Here is a 14,752-nt window from a genome sequence, read left to right as displayed (position 1 = left end):
GGGAATATTATTCGCATTTTATTTCTTTACCATATTTTAGTAATAAAATACTTCTAAAAAAAGGCAGTCATTATGTGAGTAAATATAATAAAGCTTAATTCAAAAATCTTTTTGGCCACATAAAATGATCAGACCATATAAAATAAAAATTGTCCAGGAAAATTTTATGATGCCTTTTTGATATTCAAAACTACTCTTATTTATTCAGTCATTAAACTGCGTATTCACTGAATACTATAAATAGTGCCATGACTGTGCTAGGTCCCGGGACTATGAAGACTCTAAGGCCTAGACTCTGACATTAATATGTTATTCTACATCTGAGGCTAAAAACACAGATTTATTTCATGATATTTGAATTTGTTCTCTGTGCCAGGAACTGAAGAAACAGCAATGAAACTCATAATCTAGTATAAGATTACAATTGTGGGAAGGATCCTTGGCCTTCCTGGGATCCCCCACTTTCCCCGGACAATCTTGTTAGGCCAGGTCCTGACAGGAGCCCTCCTAAGCTGAGGCAGATCCTGATCCCAAAGACAGAGGGAGAATTACTAGCCACCAGGCATCCCTGGGTTAAGAATAAACTGAACACCGCCAGTCCTTTGCCACATGGGACTCAGCTGAGGAATGTAAGATGCACCCTCAGAGCCCAGGGAACCCTCTTTGTTAGAATCTCCTTTCCCTGGAGCCTCGCTTTCTTTTAGATTCCGTGCAGAGGCCCTGACAAGGGGCCTTCTGCAGAGGGCTGCCTACCTGCTAGAGTTGTAATTCTGGAATCTCTTGTCAATGATACCAGCTAAGCTGTTTAAACTAGGCTCTGACATGGAGCAGAGGAAAGCTGGAAATGTCAGCGCAGAGACTGTTACCGCTGACCTGCTGAGGGCAGAGATCAGGAACTAAGCTCGGTTCTTCCATCTCTATCAAAGCTTAATTTAACCAAATGACAGAACCTGACTCAGGTGATACAAATTGCTTAAGCAAGTCAAAAGACCAACTGCCGTGGAGCCCGTAAAAAGGCACCACTAGAGAAAGTGACACATGCTCTTGAGGCACTGCTGACAGCTAAGGTGCCATGACTTCATCCTCTTTGCTGAGCACAAAGAATTACACATTGTGAGTAACTGTGTGCGTCACTTTCGAAAGAGAAAATCCACAAATGTTCTGGAATAAAGAAGGTATGTGATTCTACTCTTAATATGAAATTGCAGTATTTAAAAACTATGAAATTCTGTTCCATAAGTACTCAATTGGGCATTTTAGTAGTCACAAATTCCCAAATAAATTAGATGGGTCTTTCTGAAGACTGGTCACAAATTAGATGTAGTTATTTTTTTATAGCAGCAATTTCTGGTTATTTAAGGACAAAATTAGAACAAGATTTGAGTGTTAAATTGTGGTTCTGAGCTCTAAAGTTGAATGAATAACAAAATGTCAATTCCCATTTTTAAAAAGAAATTTGCAAGTAAGTAAAATCAGAGCACAGCAAATATTACCCACACACGCAATGGAAAATCTACCACTAAAATACCTAGGCATTTGCTTTTAAAGACTTAATTATAGCAATCCATGGTAAAGCAGAGAAATTAGGCTTCTTGATTTCTAGAGATATTTTTATCCATGAGATCACATGTCATCTTTGCATCCTCGTCCCTTATTTGGGTAAGCAACACCCACAGAAGTCCATCGCCCGGGATGGAGCAGGTATTAGGTCCCTGCTTCCCAGGTCTGCCTGTCTCTTGTCTATCCTGTATTTATAGATCACTGTGCGAGGTCCCCCCACAATATCGGTATCCCCTCTGGACCATTCCCACTCCCCATCTTGCTGTTCAATGACAGCCCCAGTATACTAACTTTTTAATAGACTCTAAACAGCAAAGAAAGTAGTTGCCAGGTTAATTATGGCTGAAGGGCCCCTGATAAACTTCCAGGGAATAAGGGCTACAGTGGAAAGATTTTTGGGCAAGATTATCAAGTAGGCCTCCTATTATACTCGATCAATTGGTGACTAAGGGTATCTGTGCACCTTCACCAGTGCTAGCTCATTCATTCATTCATTCATTCATTCATTCAAAACCAATTTATTGAGGTTCATTTGACATCTGCGAAACTATCACCACCATCAATACCATCAACATATCCATTACAGCCAGAGTTTCCTGCCATGCTCTTTTTTTTATTTTATTTTTTTTGTGATAACACTTAAAATAAGAGCTACCCTCTTAGGGAATTTTTAAGTATATAATATGGTGTTATTAAATATTTCTGTACAGTAGATCTCTAGGATTTAATCATTTCTGGCTCATCTATTTTTAATTTGTTAATTTAAAAGGTGAAAATGGTACTTTATTGGTAATTTAATTTGCATTATTGTGAGTCTGAACAGCCTTTTAAATGTTTATTTGCTGTTTGTAATTCTTTTTTTTCATCGAGTGCCTACTATATTCTAGGCGCTATTTTAGGTGCCGGGGGTGTAACGGTTAATAAGACAAACATGTAGAGTTTACATTTTAGTGTAAGAAACATGATAAAAAAACAAAAATAATTTTTTTAAAGGTAAAAACACCATTTTGTGCTATAAAAAATACAAAACAAAAACAATAAGAAAGTGTCCTGGCTGGTGTGGCTCAGTGGATTGAGCACTGACCTGAGACCTGAAAGGTCGCTGGTTCAATTCCCAGTCAGGGCACATGCCTGGGTTGCGGGACAGGTCCCCAGTTGGGGGCATGTGTGAGGCAACCCAATTGATGTTTCTCTTGCTCACTGATATTTCTGTTCCTCTCTTTCTCCCTCTTTTTCCCCCTCCCTGAAAAATAAATAAATACAATCTTTTTAAAAAAGTAAGAAAGCAAAGCAAAGGGACTGAGGAAAGGGGTCCATTATTTTAGATAGAGTAGTCAAAGAGAGGCTTTATGAAGAGGTGACATTTGAATAGAGACTGAATAGTACATGTGCCATGTGGATTCTTGGTGGAGAATCCAAGCATAGGAGCAAGCAAGCTCGAAGCTCCTGAAGCAGGAACATGTCTGTGTGCTTGAGGAATAGTAAGCAGGCCAGTGTGGCTAGAAGCCAATGAACAACAGGGAAGAGTGATGGGAGCAAATGGGGCTGGAGAGCTAGCAGGAGGCTGAGTCATTACAGCCTGCCTTGCAGGCCACTGAAAAGGCTTTGGATTTTATCCCAAATGTTCTGGGAAGTCATTGAAGGGCTTGAGCAGTGGAGTATTATGATCTGACTTTCATTAATGGGGCTGCTGTGTGGAAAGGCGGAGGAGAGGAAATACAGGGAGATGAGTTAGGAGACTTAAGGTATAGTAAGATGAGCAACGATGTGGTGACTTGGTATTAGCAGTATGTACAGAGAAGAGCGACTTGTGTCAGGACGTATTTTGAAGAGGAGATGCTGACAGACTTGATGTGTGATGTGAGAGAAAAAGAGGAGTCAAGGACAATTCTAAGACTTGATCAACTGAGGGTTCTGCTATTTACTGTGATGGAGAAACACTTCAGGAGTAAGAGGTTTGTGGAGGCAGAATCAAGAGTTTTGGTTTTTTTTCTTAAAAAAAAACCCCCCACTAAATATGAGATGCATATAGGACATCCAAGAGGAGTAACTGAGTAAGTAGTAGGATATATGAGTCTAGAGTTTAAGGGAAGCGGTCAAAGTGAGATATACACAAAAGCCTTCAGTCGTAAGTGGCACTGAAAGCCATGGACCTGGGGTGAGATCCTTGAAGGCAGGAGTGCAGAGAAAAGAAGACTAGAGGGTGTTTCAGCCTCTTCAGGCCGGATCTGACAAAGCATGTAATGGGGTGGGACGGCCGCTGAGACGGGATCTTGTGTTTCTCACTGAACTGCAAAATCCCGTCTACACTAATGATACTATATTATGTCTGTTACTTGCAATACAAACATTTCCCCAATTTTCTGTTTGTGTTTGATTCAGTTTATTTTACCTCTGACATATCTACTTAGAAATAGTTGTACAGTAAAATCCCCATGCCATTGCCTTTGTGGCTTCTTCCATTACTTTTAAGGTTAAAAAGCCTTGTAACAACTAGAGGTTACATAGACATTTGTATTTTATTTGTGTGTTTGCTAGTTTGAGTGTACTTTGGTTCATCTGGAATTTATTTTAGTATGTGGTCAGGTTATAAGTTGATATACCTTTTAAAAGATTTATCAACTTTCCCAGCACCATTTATTAACTCTTCCCTTGCTCACTGGTCTGTGACGTCTTCTTCACACAGTACATTTCATTTAGTTCAATTTCAATTTTAAACCTTGAAATTACAAAAAAGATGATGGAAAACCTTCCTTTCGATTGTCAAAATAATATGCTTTATATACGGATTTCAATGTGCTTACAAGGAAATACATAAAACAAAACCAACATTTTTCGGAAGAGAAATTCAGGGACAAAAAGCTAAATAAAAGAAAGATATAACATGAAGGGGAGAACAGGAAGGGGACAGTCCATTTCCTTTCTTGAAAAAAAAAGATGTTGAAAAATGTAAATAGAGAGTACAGCTATACGTACAACAAGTGTTTGTTAAGCACCTTGCCAATGCCAGGCATCGCCCTTGGTGCCATGAAGTAGTAAGAAAGACACGGGCTTAGGTTTTAGTGCGGAAGTTAGGGAGACAGGTGATATGTACACAAATGAAGAATATAACCAATTAGTAATGAATGCTATGAGGAAAACAAGATTGGGCAAAGGGGCAGAGAGAGAGAGAGTAGGGGAGGAGAACACAACACAACGGGGAGGTTCAGAGTGGCTCTCCAGACCTGACTGTTGGGGTTGGGCCCTGAGTCATGAAGAGGCCAAGGAGGATGACGGGAGGGATGCCGCAGCAAGAGGGGAGAGTTAAGTGCACAGGTCCCAAGCAAAGTGCAGCAGGGGAGTGAAGAAAAGGGGAGAGCAGAAGGAGATAAGGTCGCGGAGAGCAGGGCGGAAGAAGACTGGATCGGTAGTAACAGGAAGCCTTTGAGGATGGGGGTTAAGTGGGAGGTGTAATGTAATCTGCTGTAAATTGAGAGTTCTTTGGCTGTTGTGTGAAACCTAATCTGGGGCAGGGAGAGATGAAAGGGAAGAGAGGAAGGGACTCCAGTTGGGAAGATTTTGTAAAAGGTAGAAGAGTTATACGATCTGAAGAGAAACCAGAGTATGTAGGAAGGGACTCCAGTTGGGAAGATTTTGTAAAAGGTAGAAGAGTTATACGATCTGAAGAGAAACCAGAGTATTTAGCTAGAAGGATTTTGTATAAAGAAAGTACCTAAAATATCTTGTTCTTTTAAATAAAACAAAATGAAATACTTGACATAACAGGGAGTAAATTCAAGTGACTAGACCGTAAGATCCCTGAAGGCAGGGATTTTTGTTCATTGTTCATTGCGCATCTCCAATGCCTAGCACAATGGGAGTCTGGCACTCATCAAAAATGTGTTAAATAAAGTCAACAAAGTGACTAGAGGGAATAATAAATAGCCTTTTATTTGTGAAACAAGAATCAGATGAAATGGACGTCAGAAAAGAGCTTCAGAGAAGCCTTATGGGCTATAAAACTGGTCTCATAATTACACTGTACCTCAAAATATGAGGCAGATTTCAATCAAAGATGGGTAATTTAAAAATACCACTACACTAAAACAGTTCAAAATACAAGTTTACTGTTAATACTTAACAATTCTAAACACTGTATTAATATGTTTATTTGATTTTTGGCACTGGGTGGGAGAAGGACAACATCACAAAAGTTGGGGTTTGGGAAAGTTAGCTTAAAATCGTAAGTACATGTATTAGAAATCTTACTGCAAAGTTTTTGTCTTTTTCAATCCAAGTTAAATATTCTCTATCCTCGTTAGTTGTGGTTTTTAAAAATAACACTCTTGTCTCTCTTTGTTTTTAATAGAAAAAAAAAATACAAGTTTAAATTTAGCCACCTTCTTACAACCATCTCATCCCTTAGACTCTGAGTTTCTGTGAGGCCGGAATTCTGTCGTCCTTGTGCTCCCCCAGCAAGAGCAGCACACGTTGCGTATGTGTGTGCCATAAATGTATATTCGAGTTGTTGAACTCCTACTGAAAAAAAGCTAGCGCAAAGGCAAAATGCTTAAGGAAGAAAATGCGGACAACTTGGCAGCATTTATCATTGCTAACATTTTAGGCTCCTAGAGTAAACTTTGAAATTACATTCTAATTTGAGATGGTTCTGGTTTGACAAGTTAACTCTTGAGACATCTGAGTAGAGTGTTATGAAAGAACGAAACTGTTCATCAACCCTTTATGCCAATGTTAATTTCTTTTAAAAGTAGGATTTTAATGTTTTTTAATTCCTACAGTGACCCTTAAAATTTCTATGTATGCAATCACAAATGCACACACAAGATGCATTTATAAGCTTATTGTGTAGTTCTAAAGACGGTTGGGAAAATCAATTTTAATTTTGTTACTGAAATAATTTAAAAATATATTATACAACTGCCTCTTTTCAATCAACAGCAAGGATCTAGAAAGAGATTACACAAGTAGGCACACTTTATTTAGGTTTATTAGTGTTAGAAACAAAGTTGCCTGACTGCAAATTGTAAAGGCACTCATATTTATTTAATTTTTCATCTCACCACTGACATCTGTGTATATCATTTTCTTATGCCTTTAAAAAAACTTGGATAAAAAACTTGAATAAGTTATTTAACAAAGATTCATAACATTCATTAACCTTTTATATGCTAAAAACTAGAAAATTATTTTCAGCAAATATACAGTATTTCCTGATGATCTCTGAGAATATTGTTGTGACTTACAGTTTTCATCAGAGAAAGGAGACTTACCGGCTTTTATCCATGAGGTCTGCTCCCCGTGCTTTGTAATAATCTAAATTGGGATGGAATTGATAAGTCACTGGTCTTGGATTTTTCTATAAAAAAAGAATAAATTGAAATGTATAAAGCTATTTATATTATACATTAACATATAAAAGGACAAAATGATTGGTTTTATATTCTTTCAGAAAAAATACACAAAATAAAGAAGTTTAATAATTAGTGTGCTTGGGTTTTGCTTTTATTGTTGAAGTTTTGTAACTGATCTCAGTCCTGACTAAAGACTGAAATTGTTTTAATAGCTTTTTCTTTTTCTTTTACTTGTCTTATAGTGCATATAGATTTAGTCCTATCATTAGATTTATTTTTGATGATTTTGGTCACTTTCAATATAACTTTTCAAAATACAATAAGATAAAATCACAACAGAATTGAAAAGTTATGAGATTTAATGGGAGCACCATCTATGCTAATGGACAGGAGATACAAAGTGTCAAGAGCGCTGCATTTTGGAGGAAGAGTAAGAGAAATGTTGTTTCCCATACAAAGAATGCTAAACATGTCCACTAGATGGCACACCGAGTCTTCTCCTAAAGTGAATAAATTATTTCAAGAATTCAGCAACTCTTTTCAAGTTAGCAATTTCTATGTCATCTATTCTTATATATGAGTTTAATAAGCGCCCAAGTAGTGAAAATATTAGCAGGGTACCATCACAATACAAAAGTAAATTGACCAAAAAGCACATTTTCATAAAAGGAGTAATACATGGTCCTTTCTGATATTTAATATTATTTATAAACACTGCAGAAATGTCCTTGAATTATAGATCAGGTATGTTTAAATATGTTGCTATTAGTGTAATGTGTCTATTTACTTAAATGTATTAAGTTCCTCATAGGGAAAAAAAGTAATCTAGTTTATAAAAATGTAACATGTTAATAAAGCATCATTTAAATGTTAAAGTATATCTACTTTTATATAAAAATTCAAAAAACTTATAAATAAGTGTGTTCCGACGTTCACCCGAGCACAAGATTATTACTCTGAACCAGAACATGCCCTGTCCTTTAAGAGATCCTTTTAGACACAGAAAGGCTGCATTTTATCTTAACAGAAAATTACCAATATGTTTTGATAACAATCCTTGGAGACACAGTCCTAAGGCACGGATACACTTGCATGCAGGCGGGGGTATATAATTGCTAAGGTTAAATAGTTTGAAATTCATCAAGCTAACAAGCTGCATCTTAATGGCCATGATGGACCTTTTCTTTTCCTGCTGAAAAGAGGATATTTACACAGCTCAACCCTTTCATATCTCTTCCAAGTCAGCCCTAATCATCTAACAAAAATGACAATCCCTTGATTTAGCTCCAGCTACTACTCCACTGGTTTGGTATTCAACACACAGTTCTAAAATAATCAAATCTGAATTGCCTTGATGAAGATAACTGATGCTTCCATGACTACCATACTATTAAGTCTAACAGAGCAACTTTTCTCTCTCGAGGAATTAGATAGGTTTCCTTGTGGTAGCTGATGACAACCTGGACTCAGTATAGTGGGAAAATAAAATAGAGGTTAAAGCCACTAGCGGACAGTCAGTGCATTCATGGTTTATTTTAAAAATTAACTTTCACAGGATCATCTCTCATGACTAATTTTGTTCTTTATTCTCAGTACCTGGAAATACATTTTGTGTTTTGTTAATATAAAAAAAGACTTTTCTTCTCTGACTTCCACCAAACTAATAAAGGACTATGTTACTTTTTCTAGAAAACAATGAAAGAGGGGGCTGCATGGAGCAATTTCTTGAAACATCTTTATAAAGAAATGACAAGCAATTCAAGACCAAAGTGCTGATCTATCTAAGCACTTAAAGCCATTATTAGGAATAATGATCTAACTTGAATATGTGAATGAGGCTCAAGTATTGCTTTCACTGAGGCCTATTTAAATTCCTGAGAGACTTACTAGTATCAACGGAAGAGGCACTTTAAAGTACCACTATACTGGGACTAAAAAAAAAAAAAAAAAAAAAGAATCAAAAGAAAATGTTGAAAAACAGCATTTGAAATGTAAGAAAATAAAATCAGAGATTCTAGTTAAAAGTTATTCAATAGGGTTTTCTGTCTGAGATGATGACGCTATTACTAAAACATAAGGTAAGTAGACATAGAAGGTCTACGCTGGTATTGTCCAATAGAAATACAAGGTGGGTCATGAATGCAAGCTTCATATGTAATTTAAGTTTTTCCTAGCAACCACATTAGAAAAGCAAAAAAGAAACTAGTGAAATTAAATGTAATAGCGCATTTATTTAATTCAGAATAGCCAAAATATTGTCATTTTAACATGTAATCAATATAAAAATTATTGAGCTGATATTTCACACTCTTTCCTTTGTACAAAAATCTTTGAAATCCAGTATATATTTTAAATGACTAGCATATTTCATTTGGGACTAGTTGCACTTTGAGTGCTCAATTGTACATGTGGCTTGTGGCTTGTAATGGACAGAACAGAACTAAATATCTGGCATAAATGTTAATTAATATGTGGCTGGCTATAAAAATCAATATATCGATTTTCATCTATATTTTATATGAATAAAAAGGGTACAAATACTTTTATACACTAACATTCAGAACTTACAGTCCTTCAATATACCATAATTCTTCTATTTTAATTAAATTAGTTTAATCTCTTCTAAATAAGGTAAAAAGTGAACAAAATTTGGGACAATATCTTCTCTATATACCAAAATAACAATGGCATCCTTAGGAGAATGAGATTAAATGAGAAGAATTTTAACGTTATGCAACTGAAATATTTTAAAAGTAAAGAGAACCTTGTTTTTCTTACTTTAAAGAATATTTTCCAAATAAAATTTTAATTTTTTTTATTCTCACCCGAGGACATGCTTTTTGATTTTAGAGGGAGAGGGAAAGGGAGGAAGGGAGAGATTGGTTGCCTTGCATACACTCCCCATCAGGAAATGAACCTGCAATTTAGGCATGTACCCTGACCAGGAATCAAACCTGTGACTCTCCAACCAACTGAACCATACCAGCCAGGATCACAAAAATTACTTAATTAATTAAGTTTCGTAAAAATATAACAGTTCTGACTTTTAATTTTTAAAGATTTGGAATTCCCTCTAAAATATAGGAACCACTAGAATTTTACATATGTGAAGCTTTGTATGTAAGAAAGACCAGACTGAGTAACAGGTGTAATTTCTCATTGTGCAGAACATGTGATATCTATAACTTTAACATTATGCCTTTGCTTAGATTGGAACAATCGGTGCTTAATTTAAACCCATTTTCAAGTCGTGATTTCAACTATTACAAGCTTTTCCAACCCAATGTACATTAAAAAAAAGCTTTTGTTTTGGTGAATTTTTCTTTGATAGAAAGATAGCAAAATGGTAATTATATCTTAACTCACACTGGCCTGTGTACAGAGGAATACCAATTATGTCCCATGACCTGGGAAGTCTATGTTAACCAAACGTGAAGATGCTGAAATCACACATCCAGTTTACCTTGCCTTTCCTAGACCAACCCTGATGGACTTGAAATAAGTCTACAAGATTGCAGCTGGTTAACTTCCCAAGTACCATTCAGTTCTCTGTTAACAAGCTGGTGGAGCCCTTAAAGCTTCGTATTCAGCATTTTATTTTATGGTAATATAAGAAGAATGCTGAAATTGCCACCCATAGCAAAGACAGGTTGGTTCTGGGGAAGCATCTTAAAGGTCTGTGGACAAAATGACTTACAGAAGCAGAATAGACAGTGGTAGAAACAAGTGTCCTAGGGGGAGCTATATGGAAAAATAAAACCAAACCAAACCTATACTGTACTTCTGAATTCCCAAAATTCTTTTGTTAATTTGGCATGGTCATAAAATCAATTTACAAATAGTACTTAAATGGCAACAATCAATATGAGGAATAAAACTAATGGATATCTACCTAATCTTGCTGTTGTAGTTCATGTTCTTCACTTCTAAGTCTATATTATGATAGTAAGCTTGCTCCTTACTATAGTTTGAGGTAACACATACACACTGCCCCTTACAGAATATGACTTTTGATGGTGGACTAGTCCTCTCTGCTCTATCCTACTGGAAGTCTGTAGATCAGCATATAACCCTCTTTCCCCTGCTATCCTATCCCCATGGTTTTACTTCAGTATTTTAAGTTCAAACTCAGTTTGTTGCAGTAGTGTACAAATATTTAAATGCTCATTCACACCAGCTACAACTAACTACAAAATACTATAAGTACAATTACTTGCAAGCTGGTGTGTGACAATTTTCCTTGTTCTTAGCTTGGTGAAATCAAACTTATCCGACAATGGTCATTACAAACAGTACTTTCTAGACTGACCCCCTAACTCCTAACCCTCACTCATAGATGATTACCTCCTTTTGAATCATAACATGGAAACTCCAGAAGAAAAGAATCTAAAGTACTCGGCCTGTTTTGAACAGCGCAGTGCCTTTCAGAGGGCTGGCTATTTATAAACACAGAACTGAAAAGAGGCACAGAAAAGCAGTATCAGTGAGCCCTGTTCTAATTTATGAATGTGCCAGAAAGAATTAAAGAAGAGTTCAAGTTATATGTTAAAAACAAAGAGACTAGGGTAAACATAACTTGCTCTGCGCTCTGTGCTTTAAAGGCCCAGGGTGCCCTGTGGGGAAGGCAGGGGACCAGGAGTCTGTGGGCTTCCAGCTCAGATCCCTGCTCCACCCACTACCAGCTGATAAGCCGCTGTGAGGAGTCAGTTCCACTCCCAGCTTTAGTTTCTTCTTATGCAGAACTGCAGTGAGGATTAAATGAGACAATGAATGTTAAGCGAAGAGCACAGTGCAGGGCACTTGATAAAAATGCCTTGAGATGGAAGCTAAGATTCCCTTCTGATGTCACTGAGCACTGACAAACAGACCTTCCATTTGAGAGCAGATTTTACAGTTTAATAACTTAAAATCCATGATAACAAATAGTAAGAGAAAGTGATGTTTCATACTTTCAGTGATCATATTTAAATTTAGGGTAGATTTCTTCTAAATGATACATTTTTAACAAGCAAAAACATATTTAGGAAAATATATCACACACACTGCATCTCATATGTGGGAAGAAAGGCTGTCTTCTTTCTGAAGACATTTATAATACTAAATATAAGAATATTTATAACTTTTTAAGAAATTGTAAAATCATACTGTGCCATTAATGCACATTTGCCTGCTTATGCAATTACAATAGTTAAAGTGATTTCCTGCAATATGTCTAAGTTATTATCATTTTTATAGTTTACTGGTCATGCTTTTTTCATTAAATTAAACTGATACAGTTTCTGTAGCACTTGTTTAATAGAAAAGATTGATTTAGATTTACAGCACTATGTATGTTTGGCATGAAGAAAACATTTGACAAATAAAGAATTAGTTTTCTTTCCTCTAATATTTTGCTACTAACCCTTAATTTTTAGCATGCTGGATTAGAAAAGGGGAAAAATAAGGCTCGGGAGGAGAAACAGCACTGTAAAAACATGTCGAACGTTTCTCTTTGATGAAAAATGAGACTCTTATTTTAGTGAATATGTTATTGCCTCAATGCTGGGGGAAAAGCAACCGTCATTAGAAAAACGAATTGCTCAGCTGTTTATAAGCAAAAAGCTCTAGGGGAATTTCTCAGGACCCCAAAGGCAAAGCATTACAGGGTTATGCAAACATATGTTGCAGGTGTTTTAGGGGAGACAGGTGGGCAAACCTCCGCCACGGAAGAGGAGTTAGTTTAATGCGCTGTAACGGAAACGAGATAACCTAAATGCATCCAAGTGCAGGGATGCCATGGCACCAGCGTACTGGAGCTGCAGAGCAAAACTCTCCCTAAAATAATTACCTTGTTAGTGCCAAGCTAACAGAATTTTCCCGTCTTATAGTTTTATAGAAAACAAACACTGCCAATTACTTAAAAGAAAAAAAAACAAAACTAAAGGTATTTTAAACTTGGAACAAAGAACAGCCTGAAATAGCGATAATTATCCAAAAAAGATAAGGATGAAGTATTGTTGCCTTTATTTAAACAAATATTCCTAAGGAGACAGTTTGTTGTAATATCCCCTCTTTGGTTCACTAGGCAACACAGATTTATCATAATTCTCCTAAAGCCTAAGATATTTCTATATTAAAATGCTAATTTTGTCTTTTCTTTTGCCTGTAATTAAAGCTGGGGAAATTTGTGATCTGATATTCACTGATTGCTAGAGGGTCCACAAAGGTCTCACCATTTCTGTTTCTTATTGCCACAGACTGCCCCCTTCATTAAAATTAGATACCGGAACACATTGGATCAAAAAGGCAGACATTAGAATCCTAAATGCTCACAACATTCCCATTTAAAAAATACATAAAATAACTGGTTTATCTGGATATTGCTGTCAAACCTAGACTTGAATTTTATTTCCTTCTTCATTTGTCTGAGTTGATCTTCTTTCTATAATACTTATTGAGACAATACTCATTTACTACACATATTTATGTATAATAGCATACTGAGCCATACCTTCCTTAACAACCCATACTATAAATTAAATGTTAAATACTTAAAAAAACTCACAAAATATCAGATTTGGAAAATGAAAACCTGGTTTGATTTTTTACAATATTACAAAGTCCAAAATGTGGATACAAAGCATTCATCAAGTGAACACAGATCTTCATAAAAAATAAACCTTTGTACAATAACAAGATTGTAAATTAGAAAATTATTTCAGTACCAGGTTTAAAATGACCTCTGGTTTATATAGTAATAATTCCTAGTTTGGCAGGAAGTATATAGCAATTGGCAGGAAAATTTAAATTATTCAGTTTTTGCATCTACATATAAAAATTTAAAAAAAGAAGAAAATCTAACAGGCCTAAAAAGTATAAAAAAAAGAAAGCAAAGAATTGTTAATTGGGTAAAGACACAGACAAAACCTCTGAACCCATGCCAGCCTCATTTTACATACTGAATAGGTCCAATTCCCTAAAGTGACATCCCCATCTATACCCTGGCAAGCCGAGATCTCAGATGGCAGAGAAGCATTTTAAACCACCTGTGCGTTATGCTCGGCTGTATCTTCACACAATAAATAGACACCAAAAGAGAAATAATTTTTTCCCTTTTTCTAATGTATTTATATTTTTGAACTTAGCATGCAGGAAGATGCCAGTTTAACATGCCCCTCAGTATATATAGATATGGAAGGTAATTTAGGCCTATACATTTTCCTTGTTACCAGTACTGGTCCTCAAAATACTCCTTTTGATAGTTGGTTACTGAACTTTCTACCTTTTTCCTTCCTTGAATGTAAGCAGAATGGGGAAGGAAAAGCCTTATTTCAGTGGTTTAAAGAAATCTGGAAACCATTTGTCTTTTCCTATCAGTGGTTCCCAACCTCCAATGATATTAAGGAAAAAAGAAAAGAGTTGATCTCAAAAACTGTTCTGAAATATTCCAATTTGGGAAACAGACTTAAGAAACTAAAATCTTCAATATAAAAATTATTATTATTATAAATTTTTATATTTAGAAATGTTAAAAGATAGCTTAACAAATTATCATCAAAATACAAGCAACTGAAAAAATGGTTTTAGGATATTTGAATTACAGAGAATAAGTCTGTGACCCCATGGGACCCAGAACCCTGGTTTGACACATTTTGCCCCATCTTGTTTTCCCTATCTTCTTCCCTTTCATCATCTGATTTTGTCATTGCCAAGGCAACAAAGACTAAGCTTTTGCACACTGAGGCCTGGTAAAAGGAAGGCTTGCACAGCCACATTTCGAATGTAAGTTTGGGAGTAAAGTCAATGACAACATCTTGGAATTAAAAATTCATTTATTATATAAACACATTCTTACTAACGTC

General features: G+C 35.9%; 1 protein-coding gene across 1 annotated transcript in view; it reads right to left on the bottom strand.

Moving 5' to 3' along the window:
• The window catches only part of TBC1D5 (TBC1 domain family member 5), a 490,954-nt gene that overhangs the window by 68,916 nt on the left and 407,286 nt on the right, over positions 1 to 14,752 (bottom strand). The window contains exon 18 of the mRNA XM_054595215.1: positions 6,831 to 6,916. Within this exon, the coding sequence (XP_054451190.1) occupies positions 6,831 to 6,916 (86 nt within the window). The remainder of the gene's footprint in view (positions 1 to 6,830; positions 6,917 to 14,752) is intronic.

Source organism: Pteronotus mesoamericanus, unplaced genomic scaffold (genome assembly GCF_021234165.1).
Source record: "Pteronotus mesoamericanus isolate MK-2021 breed Mesoamerican mustached bat unplaced genomic scaffold, CSHL_Meso_final scaffold_54, whole genome shotgun sequence".
NCBI classification, from domain to species: Eukaryota; Metazoa; Chordata; class Mammalia; order Chiroptera; family Mormoopidae; genus Pteronotus; species Pteronotus mesoamericanus.
Note: the sequence above shows the minus strand (reverse complement) of the source record. Positions and strands in the feature narration are given on the sequence as shown.